Below are 13,826 nucleotides of genomic sequence, written 5' to 3'. Positions count from 1 at the left end.
CCCTAATCCCAAAACCAGATAAAGACCATACAAAGAAAGAAAATTACAGGCCAACATCCCTGATGAACATAGATGCTAAAATCCTCAACAAAATACTAGTAAACTGGATCCAGCAATACATGAAAAACATCATACACCATGACCAAGTGGGATTTATTCTGGGGATGCAAGATTGGTACAACATCTGCAAATCAATAAATGTGATACATCACATAAACAAAATGAAGGACAAAAATCATATGATCATATCAATAGAAACAGAAAAAGCATTTGACAAAATCTACCACCCAAATTCTGATAAAAACTCTCAGCAAAGTGGGAACAGAGGCATCATACCTCAACATAATAAAGGCCATATATGACCGACCTACAGCCAACATCATACTCAATGGGCAAAAACTGAAACCATTTCCATTAAAAACAGGAACAAGACAGGGATGTCCACTTTCACGACTCTTATTCAGCATAATACTGGAAGTCCTAGCAACAGCCATCAGACAGGAAGAAAACATAAAAGGTATCCAAACTGGAAAGGAGGAAGTAAACCTGTCATTATTTGCAGATGACATGATACTGTACATAATAAACCCTAAAGACTCCATCAAAGTACTACTACATTTGATAAACAAATTTGGCAAGGTAACTGGATACAAAATCAACATCCAGGAATCAATGGCATTCTTATACACCAACAATGAACTTTCAGAGAGAGAAACTAAAAAAGCAATACCATTTACCATTGCAACTAAAAAAATAAGATACCTAGGAATAAACTTAACCAAGGATGTGAAAGACCTGTACTCAGAAAACTACGTGACACTGAAAAAAGAAATAGAGGAAGATTTAAACAAGTGGAAGAATATACCATGCTCATGGACTGGAAGAATTAATATTATTAAAATATCCATACTACCCAAAGAAATTTATAAATTCAATGCAATTCCTATTAAAATACCAACAGCATATTTCACAGACCTAGAATAAACATTTCAAAAATTTATATGGAACCAAAAATGACCCCATATAACTGCAGCCACCTTGAGAAAAAAGAACAGAGTGGGAGGGATCACATTACCAGACTTCAAACTGTACTACAAAGCTATTGTAATCAAAACAGCCTGGTATTGGTACAACAACAGGCAAATAGATCAATAGAACAGAACAGAGACCCCAGAAATAGACCCATGCCATTATGGTCAGTTAATATTTGACAAAGGAGGCAGGAGCATACAATGGAGAAAGACAGTCTCTTCAATAAGTGGTGCTGGGAAAACTGGACAGATACATGCAAAAAAATGAAACTAGACCACCAACTTTCACCATACACAAAAATAAACTCATAATTGATAAAAGACTTAAATGTAAGTCATAAAACCATAAAAATCCTGGAAGAAAACATAGGCAGTAAAGTCACAGACATCCCATGTAGTGGAATTTTCACTGATACATCTCCTAGGGCAAGAGAAACAAAAGAAAAAATAAACATATGGGACTACATCAAACTAAAAAGCTTCTGCACAGCAAAAGAAAACAGCCTCAAAATACAAAGGAACCCCACGGTCTGGGAAAACATATTTGCCAAGGATGTATCTGCTAAGGGGCTAATTTCCAAAGTGTATAGAGAACTCACACTACTCAGCAAGAGGAAGACAAACAACCCAATTAAAAAATGGGCAAAGGATCTGAATAGACACTTCTCCAAAGAGGACATACAGATGGCCAAGAGACATATGAGAAAATGCTCAACATCGCTAATCATCAGAGAGATACAAATTAAAAGCACAATGAGGTATCACTTCACACCTGTCAGAATGGCTCCATCAACAAATCAACAAATGACACATGCTGGTGAGGATGTGGGGAAAGGGGAAACCTAGTGCACTGCTGGTGGGAATGCAGACTGGTGCAGGCACTATGGAAGGCAGTATGGAAGGTCCTCAAAAAATTAAAAATGATACTGCCTTTTGATCCAGTGATTTCACTCCTAGGAATGTATCCTAAGAATCCTGAAACATTAATCAGAAAGAATATATGCGCTCCTATGTTCATAGCAGCACAGTTTACAATAGCTGAGATCTGGACACAGCCCGGGTACCCATCAGTAGATGAGTGGATAAAAAAGCTGTGGGACATATATACCATGGAATGCTATGCAGCTGTAAAGAAGGATCTCGTACCCTTTGGGACAGTATGGATGGACCTGGAGAATATTATGCTAAGTGAAATAAGTCAGGCAGAGAAAGACAAACATCACACGATCTTGGTTACATGTGGAATCTAAAGAACTTAATAAACTGATGAACAGAATAGACTCAATGACATGGAAGCATAGATCACACTGACGAATGTCAGAGGGATGGAGGAAGGCGGATGGGTGGAGGGGGAGAGAGTAACCAAAAAATTTATATGCATATATGCACAACCCAAGGACACAGACAATGGTGGGGAGAGGGACTGGGAAGGGAGGTAGGACAGAGTGGAGTGGGTCATTGGGGAGAAAAAGGGACATTTGTAATATTTTAAACAAACATAAAATTTAAAAGTAAATACATAAATTAATAAATAAAGGCATTGAAGAATTTAAAAATAAATAAACAATAAATAAACAAATAAAAGCATGTATGGAAACCTGCCCTGCTGGAATGCAAACAGGCAGCAGGTATGAGGAAACAAAGTGTGGGAAGACTGCTGTTTTTTCTTGTGAATTGAAATGGTGTCTGTAGGAATGCTGATGCAATTGTATTTGTAAATCTTATTGTGGTATATATAGTATTGTCATAGGATTGAAGAGAAACACAGTGTTTCCTAATGTAAGTGCTCTGAAAATGTTCATACTGTATATATGATTTTTTATTTTGGGGTTTGTTTGTGGGTTCAGATTGAAAAATTAAAACAAATCTTACTATATGAAAAATATAAAATAAAATAAAACTCTCTAAAAGCTTCCCATGTGACCTAGGGATAGTAAAAGCCATAGTTCTTACTTTTTTTAGCGGCATATATAATCTGCCACCCACTCAATTCCATCTCATGTCCTATTCTAACTGTTATGAATTCTGTCTCCCAAAAATTCGTATGTTGAATTTGTAAGCCCCAGTACCTCAGAATGTGACAGCATTTGGAGACAGAATCTTTAAAGAGGTAATAAACGCTAAAGAAGGTCATATGAGTGAGCCTTAATCTGATAAAGACTAGTGTTCTTACAAGAAGAGGAGATGAGCCGCACTAAGGCGATATGAAGTGAAGACACAGCGAGCAGGCAGCTGCCTGCAAGACAAGGAGAGGGGCCTCAGAAGACAAAATCCTGACGAACACCTTGTTTTTGGAGTTCTGGCTTCCAAGACTGTGACAAAAGTAATTTCTGTTGCTTAAGCCACCCAGGCTGTGGTACATGTTACGGCAGCCTGAGCAAACCAATTCACTAACCAACCCGCACACCCCTTAGGTCACTGGGTTCCACTCGCTCTGGCCTCTGGAGTTTTAAACACATTGGGGATGCTCGCCTCAGAGACACTGGCTGCTCCAACTGGAAATCTCTCCCCCAGACACCCAGACCTCATTCACAGATCACAGGGCACATCGCTGAGGTCTTCCCTGAGCATCCTACTACTTGATACAGCACCACTGAACCCCACCGCATCAGCCTTCCCTATACTCTTACTCTGCTTCATTTTCCTTGAAACTCATATTTGTTAATTGACTGTTTCCCCCCAACAAAGAAGAGAGAAATGTTTGTCTGCATCCCAAACATCAAGAATACTACCTGGTACACAGCAGGTCATCAGATATTGTCTGAACATAAAATAATGTTCCCATCGCATTTACCTCTTCAGGAGAGAAAGGACAGCATTCGCTGTGCTTGAGTCTAAGCCAGTTGTGGGCTCATCCAGGAACAAGATGGATGGATTGGTAATAAGCTCCATTCCAATGCTAGTCCGTTTTCTTTCTCCTCCAGACACACCACGAACAAACTGAGTTCCAACCTAACACACAAATGTTATCATGATTACAAAAACAACCAAGAGGCACTCTATCTCAAATCCTCATTTATTCTGAACAGCAAATAAATGAGTATGTAGGAGAAGAGGTGGGATTCTCTTTAATTAGACAAGTAAACTGAGGCTCAGGTTAGAGCTGGTATGTGGCTAAGCGTGATATGAAGCCCATGCTTTAAACAGTTCTATGTGTTCCTTATCGAGCCAAATATTTAGTTTTAAGATCAGAAGTTAGAACTTAAAGACACAGACCTAACAAAGTAAAATCACAGTCCAAAAAGGGATGAAAAATAGGAGAGGAATAGGTGAAAACATCTGTAATTTATTAGTCTTCTTATGTACCTCCATTTCTGTCCTACCAAAAAGTCCTCAGTGGACTCACAAGAAGAGCTGGGCCTTGGCAGCTAAGAAAGTGAGTGCACTTTCTACCATCCACATTAGCACCTCCTAAATCACTGTGAGGCCTCCCAAATCGACCCTGTCTCTACCCTACTCACAGCAGAATTCCTGACCCCTTCTTTCAGGCAGATTCAGAAGGCAGAACACTCTACAAGTGACTGGCTCCGTCTTTCCAACGAGTCAGTGTCACTGAGTGTGGTGGGGGAACAGGAAGGTTTGGGAGGAAGCAGGAGGTGGGAAACAGCTCTTCTAGTAAGAGTCTTCAAACAGAGAATAGTCAAAGGCTACTCATGCCCTTGATTAGATCCCATAACGATAGAGCTATAAAAGGCATTTTGAAACTATTGGAAAACTGTGAAAAAATATGGACTCTATATAGCTAATATTAAAATATTATTAATTTTGTTAGTTGGTAATGATATTGTAGTCTTGTAGACAAATGTCCTTCTTTTGTAAAATAAAAATATGTTTTCAGAGGCAAAAAATGATATTTATAACTTTCCTTAAAGAAAAACCTGAAGCCAGGATTGAATAACTCAGTATCAACTGGGAAATCTAGGTGAACGTTATTCGCAATCATACCATTGCATTAATTATACTGCAGTCATGTCATTACTACAGTAATCAGACCATTCTCCCTACATGTCTCTTATGTTTAAAATTTCATAACAGGTAAAACATCTTTAATCTATTGTTTTGATCAATTAGATAAATAAATTCTTGGCAGTCAACAACTGCCTTCAGCTCATGTTCCCTGGAAATCCATGCAAGGAACCCAGGCAATGAGAGCCTAATGGTAGAGGCAGGAAAGCACCTTAGTGGAAAGACAGAATCACATAAACAGAGCCCCAGCAAAGGGAGCCCACTCACTCATAAAATGAAAATAAGTGGCTCAGACTTATTCTTCCAAATAAAATACAGCAAAATACACTTTACATAAAGGCTGTCAGAAGCATCATATGAAGCAGCAGCCAGCAGAATACCCCATCTCCATCACCTTGAGTAGGGGCAGCCCAGGGAATTAAACTAGAGCCATGACAACGTGAGAAGCTCATCTCCACCCAAAGCTTCAAATGCCTTCCCAGAAAATCTTCCACGTCTACTCACCAACTGTAAATCGTTCCCTCACTCATCTCATTTCCCCTTCCTGATCCTGCACAAACCACACAGGGAGCTACTTTGGTGTCTCTTGCCCACAGCTGTTACCTGTAACACCCAAGGGAGCCCGGCACACGGCAGTCTGTAAGCTACACTGGCACAAGAGAGGGAGGGAGGGAGGAGGAGGCGGGAGGGGTGGGAGACAAAGTGCCCTAAGAAGGGCTATAGGAAAACAACTTGGGCGCTACACAAATTAGAAGCAAATGCTAATTGGACTGAAAATAATGTTGGAAGCAAAATTACAGCAAAGTGAAACATATAGAGCAATAGCCGTGGGATTTTCCTCATTTATGAATTCCAGAAATATACCTCCAAAGTAACAGGACAAAGTCCCCTGGAGGAAGAGAGGAAGGCTAGCTAAAAAAGGAAAGAGAAAACAAAAACAGGAAAGTTAGTGAACAGATACTGAATGAGACAGGACTTAACACAATTAGTGTGGGGGCGGAGCAAGCGCTGTCATCACAGGGAAGTGGAGCCTGGTGTTTGCAAGAGCACGTTTACCTACCAGCCCACACGGCCACACTTCACCTGCAGGATTCAGTCATTTTCATTTTCTTTTCCCGGTTAATTTCCACCTTCATATTATGCAGCTAGTCACTTCTCCCATCGTTACAGAAAGCAGCCACTTATGACCACACACATTATAGAAACTTTCAAATAAGAGTAACACCACCCACCCAAGGGAGGGCCTATTACCTTGGAATCTGCCACTTTAGCCAGGCCTAACTCTTGAATGACCAAGTTTATTCGTTCATTTTTTTCATGATTACTCATAGTTGATGGAAGGCGAAGAGCTGCTGAGAACTGCAAATTTTCTCTCACTGTCAGCGTTCCCATCACAACATCATCCTTAAGGCAAAAAGGCATTTTAACAAGACATATCAGGTCTTTTCAAGTAGCATCAGTCGTCAGTATGTACAACTTAATCCACAAAAATGACATACCCAAGGGGAAGCTCTAGTTAATGATGAACTCACAGTTATACAAATATAAAAATAACTCCATATACAGATAGCTACAAAGCCTGGAGGAATAATTCTCATTCCCTAACTGTACACCCAAATAGAACACAGGTAATTAGGATTACTACTAGCAGACATTTCCAGACTGCTTTACACAAACATTTGTCAAAAAACTTTTCTAAGATAACAGAAGGAGAGAGTTAAAGGTAGGGGAAAAGTAAGACAGTAGCTTCTTTTGGGAATATGACAACTAGAATTGGTATCATTGTCCTTATAACGTTCATTTTCTAGATTCTCCCTGCCTTTTCATTTAACACTATTCTATATCTTATGGGAGACTGTAAAAAACTGGTATTTTAAAAAAAGCTGATTCTAGGCTCATGTCATATAATCAATGGAAACCAAACTGAACTCCAGCAAGGCAGTTGCCCACAGAAAAGAGGAGAAATCTAAAATGGAAATGGACCAATACTTACTTGTACCACATAACCTGAGTTACATTTGAAATTGGCAGGTCGAGGGGCTCCGTTTATCAAAACATCTCCAGATAATCCCTGTGGATCTTTCCTTGCAGCTAAGATATCTAACAACCTGTAAAAGGACATATATGGTGTGTGTTTTTCTCCAACTCAGGTTATATCTCTCAGCCACTCTGAGTACAAATTCTGTTCAAGTTAGAAAATTAGCTGATCAAGGAATTCTATGGTTCAACTATAATTACATATTTTTTTAATCCCCAAGTTCCTTTTTTTACTCTGTGCTACAGTAAAGCCCCAAAATGTGAAAACACAGCACTGTTGGCTGATCCAGTGCAGAACTCACAAACAGCCCTCCACTCTGCCTGACCTCTGGGATCACAACACAGGCAATGTGCTCCTTTACTGAGGCTCACTCCATGATTACTCTGCTCCATCTCCCACTTTCACTGTCATCCCCTTCAATTTCCTCCCCATTAGCTCAAACCATAGCTGACAGCTGTATGCCAATCACCGATCACATCCTGGTAGTAAAGCTGACCAACAAGACTCCCTGCTCCTCAGGGCAGAACCACGGCTGGATGGCTGCATGTGATCCATAGCGCCTAGGCCCAGACCACACATGCAGCAAAGACTCAACTACTACCTGCCCCCGTAAAAGCCAGCTTTGAAAGCACATTAAACTGCAAGGGGAAAGCTTACTGATTCTCTGTTATACTCACGAAGATTTGCCTCCCCCTGTGGGTCCCAGAATGGCGTTGAGGCCGGGTCTCATGATCCCACTGCAAATGCAGAAACAGGCCGGTTTACTGGTTCTGGTTAAAACTAGTCCTAAACATTTAGGGTCTGCATTTAGTACACTCAATGCAAGTTGAAGAAATTAGACAGGAAATAAGCACAAACCAACTTTTAAAGGAAGAGAGAAACCAAAATGTCAATTAATACAAGTCTAGTATACAAAGGATGTCATCACTAGTCAGCACCTATAGGAAAAATGGCTCAGGTCTCTCTAAATTCCTTTCGATTATTTTCTAAACCACTTACACTTTTTGGAAAAGGGCACACAAACTTTCAAGGTTCCCTGAAGTAAAAGATTCTCCTGAAACATCTGTTACACTTACTTCTCTGACATAATGTAAAGTGCACCGCAGGTCTCGAGTAGTGATTGCTGAGAATTACTTCAGGTCGCCTGATCTGCTGCCCAGTCCAGTTCTAGATAATTAGGCAGTCGATGGGCTTCTAGAACCACCAGTATTAGTGCTCTCACCACTCAAATCTAGTCAGACCAAGGAACAATATATCTGAAGTAGAAATTCAATGACTAAAAAAAAGTACCTTGGGCATTAAAAAGAAAACCTCACCAGTTCCTAATGCTGACAAAATTCTTACTCCAGTTGTAAAAGTAAAACATATGCCCTGGGAAATTCTGTTTCGAAGGGGGAGACGCCACTTTCTATTGGGGATGACCTTTAGGGACGTACACACATGGCATGGACACTGCATGTTCCAAACAAATTCCGTAGATGACGGTGGGTAGAGAATATTCAGACAGAGGAGGAAGGTAGGAAAAAATTAAGGCAGAGTTGACTGTGCTGAGACTCAGGAAGAATGCAAACATGAATTTGAATTTCACCCCGAAGGCAACTGCTAGAATGGTTAGGAGAATGCGCTGGAGTAAGGAGAGGAAAGGGTGGGCCCACTGCAGCCACAGGGGCCTGATGCAATGGAGGCCTGAGGAAGCCCTTTGGAAACCCCGGCGTCCACGCCCATCTGTGTGGAATTGGGAGGTAAATCCAACTTTACTCCCCAGAGGACACAGGACCCATTCCCCTGGAAGGTGCAGAGCAGAAGGCTATTTCATTCCCAGACAATGACTTTCACGGGGGCAACTACTCGCATTATACAGCTGTGGTGAGTGACAAACTTCACAGTGCAGTGTCTGTACACAGTGCTTCAGCCCAGGAGTCCTATGAGACTTATTGGGGTGAGCACTCAGTAACAGGCATACATGTCTAATCACCATGTTGTACACCTGAAACTAATATAATAGTATATGTCCACTGTAATTAAAGAAAAAAATGTGAAAAAATATTGACCCCATTTTTATAAACCCAGGAATGCAAGTAAAGAATTCATCTATTGCAGGAATATGTTCTAATGAATCATAGAAAAACATATGAAGCCTTGAGCAGATGACACTTTTAGTGTCCTGAGTTACTAATCTACTGAAACATAAGCAAGGTAAATGAAAACTCACCCAGTATGCAGTTGAAATCCATCCAACCAGCACATATTCAAATTATTTGTTACCTTCCACTTAACACAAAACCTGAAGTGATCAGCATTTTCTTGACTGTAATGTTCCACAAAAAACTTGTCAGCTTTCAGAAAGGTCAGGCACTTCTATCTAGGCATGTAGCAAAAGATAAAAGCTTTGTGCCTACCTTCCTCTCCTTACTTTCCTGGTCAGGGTTTCTTAACCAATACCAGAAAGCAACAAGGAACTAGGCAGGACTGTATGTGTTGCTGCCTGAAGAAAGTTCTATCCAATTCGACACAGACCCTGATCTCACCACCACCCAATCAATACTAGGTCCCTGTCCTTTCTTCTCTACCTACATGCAAAAATTTTCTCCCCGATTTGTCATTTCCTAAACTTTTGGGAGCAGTTGGCTGCTACTGACAGAAAAGACCACAAGCGCATAGAACACATCAAGAACACTGAGAACACTGAGAGCCTGGTTGGCGTGGCTCAGTGGTTGAGCATCAACTATGATCCAAGACATCACGGTTCAGTTCCTGATCTGGGCCCATTCCTGGGTTGCAGACTTGATCCCCGGGATCAAGGGGGAGTGCAGGAGGCAGCTGATCAATGGTGACTCTCTCTTCACTGATGTTTCTATCTCTCTCTCCATCTCCCTTCCTCTCTCTGAAATAAAAAAAACATATGGGGGGGGGAAGAACACTTGAGAAGCATCTGATTCTATACATGTTAGAGGCCATACCTGGCCCAAGAGCTCTTACAACCACTCCTCCAGGCTCACAGAGCTAGAAAAAGTGCTTGTTGTATCCAGGAATAATAATTTCCCCTATCAAACAAACAAATTAAACACATAGGCCATAATATCTGAGAAACCTAGACGCACTCCCCACTACACATAGAGGAAGAATCAGGCTCACTTCTCTAGAAATCAGAAGAACATGAACAATCCTAATGGCTGTCATCTGTGAAAGAATAGAGATATGTGGTCCCAAGTAGATTCTAGTCTCATTTCCCTCCTCGCTCTACTGCCCACTCCAGCACCAAGTGATGAAAGAGGAGAATGAAATGGAAAGAGAGGCCTGGCCAGATGTGGCTCAGCGGTTGAGCGTTGACCTAGGATCCAGGCGATGAGGGTTCGATTCCCGGTCAGGTTCGATGCCCAGGTTGCGGGCTGCAGCTGATCAATGACTCTCTCATCATTGATGTTTCTATGTCTCTCTCTCCCTCTCCTTTCCTCTCTCTGAAATCAATAAAGATATATTTAAAAAAAAAAAAAAAAGAAAGAAAAGAAATGGAAAAAGAGAATTAAATCACAGTTTTGTATTGATTTGGATCCTGAATTCTCTCACGTTGGACTTCCACTCCATAACTTAAGCTAAAATAGTGTTTTCTTATATTTAGTTTCTGTCTGTCTGTATAATGTGGGGAAGCATTAGGTAAATTGTTACAGATGATAAACAACTATATAAACAAGCCACTCATTTAAAACAAGTCTATTAGAAAACCAAAGGACTTTCACAATATATTGTCTTTTCAACCCCCTGACTCTGCATTTAGAACATAAAGGATATAAGTGCATAATACCTAACGTGTCTGGCTCATAAAGTACAATGAGTGATCTTATAGTTCACAGACTAGAATAATGAAGCTCAATTCTATCCCCACAGTTGGGAAGTTGTAAATCACACAACCAGGCCTCTTTCCACTAAACCAGAAGGCTTAGCCCAGGAAAAACTAAGTGACACATTAATTATTCAGTTTCTCAAACAAATGTTGATGCACATGATACAACCACTTTAAAAACAGTTTGGCCATTCTTTTAAAAATTAAGCTCATACTTAACATGTGATCCAACCATTGCACTCACAGTTGAGGAAAACAAATGAAAATATGTGTGTATGTGTCTGTACAGACATGTACACAAATGTCCATGCACCTGTACTTGGAATAGCAACACCTGTGAAGTTCACTGCTGTCAATAAAGCTACTGAAACAAAAGTTCATGCACATACTTGATATTCATCAGTATTTCTTTCTCAACTGTTTTCCGACTAAGTAGAGAGCCACTCTTCACTTTCACTCGATAGCAGATGTTATGAAAACTTAACACAGCTCCCTCAGTGAACGTCTTCTGGTCTTTGGGAGTCATCCCGGGGAGGCCATTGGTGTGTGTTTGTGACATTTGGATAAAAACTTGGTCATTACTGGAAGACATCTGGAGAGCTTCTGCCTTTCTGTAGAGGGAAAAGCAACAGCAAGTTGATAGTCCAGAAAATGAGACTGTAAACACTAAGTAATAATATACTTAAACCAAGTCTGTTTTGTTACAATCTTCCAGTTATAAAAGAAATAAGTCCTGCGGATGTAGTTTGCAGCATGGTAAGTATAGTTAACAACACTGTATTATCTGCTTGAAAGTGGCTAAGTGATTTTTAAAGTTCTCAGCATGAGAAAAGAAAAACATAACTGTGTGGTGATGGATGTTAACTAGACTTGTTGTGGTGACCATTTCACAATATATACAATCTTTGAATCATGTTGTATCCTGAAACTGTTATGTGTCAATTATATCTCAATTAAAACAGTAAAAAGATAGATATCTAAATCTTAAAAGAGTGCCAATGAATGCATAAATAAGCAGAATAGCCCTGGACAGTGTGGCTCAGTTGCTTGGGTGCCCTCCTGTGCAGGGAAAGGTGCCAGTTCGATTCTGGTCAGGGCACATGCCAGGGTTTCCAGCTTAATCTCCAGTTGGGGGCTGCCGGAGGCAGGAGCTCACATCGATGTTTCTCTCTCTCCCTCTCCTTTCCTCTCTCTCCCTAAAAATCAATAAAAAAATCTTTTTAAATAAATAAATTGAACAGCAAGTCAATGTTTCTCTCTCTCTCCCCCTTCCTCTCCCTCTAAAGTCAATTTTTTAAAAATTCTCACCCAAGGACATTTTTTCCATTGCTTTACAGAAAGAGTGGAAGGGAGAGAAAGAGAGAGAAACATCAATGGGTTGCCTCCTGCACTGCCCCGGGTTCAAGCCTGCAACCAAGGTACATGCCCTTGGCCAGAATCAAACCTACGACTCTTTAGTCCACAGGCCAATGCTCTAACCACTGAGCCAAACCAGCTAGGCTAAAATCAATAAAAAGGAGGAGGAGGGGGAGGAAGGGAAGGTGGAGGAAGGGGGAAGAGAGGGAGGAGGTCCATGTATACAAGGGAATATTACTCAGCAATAAAAAAGAATGAAACCTTTCCATCTGCAACAACTTGGATGGATCTCTGGAGGGTATTATGCTAAGTCTTTCATATTCAGTATCAAATTAAACTCGGAGGAACTAACTAGAACCTAGTCATCTCAGCCGAACAGTTTTCTATTTTCTACCAAATGTACTCCCAACACCCACCAACCTTCCAAGCCACAGGCGTCCCAAAGGGCAGTCACCACTCACTCAGCAGGTCAAGGGCTCGGGTCTCAGGTCCATGTGGTCGGCGGCAGGCACTAAAATCAGCCCTATGAGCGCGGAGGTGAGTCCGCCAGCCCTTCCCCACCTACCTAAGGAAGCAGGTCCTACTTCACAAGGACGGCGAGCATTTGTACTGTGCCTTCCGACGTGAAGCTTCTCCAAATCTCCCGGCTCCTGTCCAGGGGCCTCCTTCCTGCGTCTCCCAGTCTCTGCGGGAGGATCCTGGGCTCCCCCTTCCCTGCTGCGCGCTCGGGACTCGGTCTGTAACCGGGACTCGGGACCGAAAAGCCCGCAGGAGGCGGCGTCCTGGTACCAACGCCCACGGCCCCGCGGACAGCCCGCCAAACGCGCCGCGCGCTCCCCGCGGGCCCAGCGCTCACGCGTGTGGGGACACCCGGCGAGGTGCCGGCCCGGGGTCGCGGTCGCAGTCGCCGTCAGGGTCGGGGCGATGGGCAGCGGTCCGCTAGCGGGGCTGCGAGAGAGCGCGCGGCGCGGGACGCGGCTTTATAACGCACGGCCCGGCCCGGGGCGGAGAGACGCGGGGCGGAGAGACGCGGGGCAGCCCCTCCCCCGGGTCCCGCTCGGGGTCCGCGCCCGCGGGAGGGCGGGAGGCGTGGCGCCGCCCCCTGGCCGCCAGAAGCTACGAGCGAGCCCCGGTCCCTGGTCGAGCGAGCACCGAGCTCCGCGCGGGATCCGCCGCCACCCCCCGTGGGTCCTGGTCACGCAACACTCAGGGACAAGCCGAAAACTCTGTTCAGGGCTCGTAGGAAACGGACATTTGGGGACGAGCCCTGTAATCACAGGACTGCACCCCAGCTCACCAACACCTCGTCCGCCCTGGGTGGATTTGGTCACCGCAGGTGGCCCGCGCCCAAGCACCGGGGGTCGCTGGCGCCAAGGCTGTTCTCCTGGTGCCGGTCCAGAGCCAGTGGCGGCCTCTGTTTAACGCGCTTCTCAGAAATTAGGTTCCTGCGCCCCAGGCCCAGGAAAACAGGAGCGAAATCTACGAGGCGGGAGACGGCGGGGATGGGGGGGGGGGGAGATGGGGGGGGTGGAAAGAAAACTTTTTGAGTGTAAATATTACTGGAAACAGTTTAAATGTACTCTTTATAGTCCTG

General features: G+C 42.9%; 1 protein-coding gene across 1 annotated transcript in view; it reads right to left on the bottom strand.

Moving 5' to 3' along the window:
- LOC107537115 (broad substrate specificity ATP-binding cassette transporter ABCG2-like) overlaps positions 1–11,480 on the bottom strand; it is a 44,675-nt gene extending 33,195 nt beyond the window's left edge. Inside the window, exons 1-5 of the mRNA XM_087826608.1 lie at positions 11,266–11,480; positions 7,713–7,772; positions 6,991–7,105; positions 6,249–6,401; positions 3,826–3,983 (exon numbers count right to left, since the gene is read on the bottom strand). Of these exons, the coding sequence (XP_087682734.1) occupies positions 3,826–3,983; positions 6,249–6,401; positions 6,991–7,105; positions 7,713–7,772; positions 11,266–11,468 (689 nt within the window). The 5' untranslated portion in view covers positions 11,469–11,480. The remainder of the gene's footprint in view (positions 1–3,825; positions 3,984–6,248; positions 6,402–6,990; positions 7,106–7,712; positions 7,773–11,265) is intronic.
- Positions 11,481–13,826: the final 2,346 nt, after the last annotated feature.

Source organism: Miniopterus natalensis, chromosome 1 (genome assembly GCF_054644295.1).
Source record: "Miniopterus natalensis isolate mMinNat1 chromosome 1, mMinNat1.hap1, whole genome shotgun sequence".
Taxonomy (NCBI): domain Eukaryota; kingdom Metazoa; phylum Chordata; class Mammalia; order Chiroptera; family Miniopteridae; genus Miniopterus; species Miniopterus natalensis.
The sequence above is the reverse complement of the archived record's forward strand: the minus strand, read 5'-3'. Positions and strand labels throughout refer to the sequence as shown.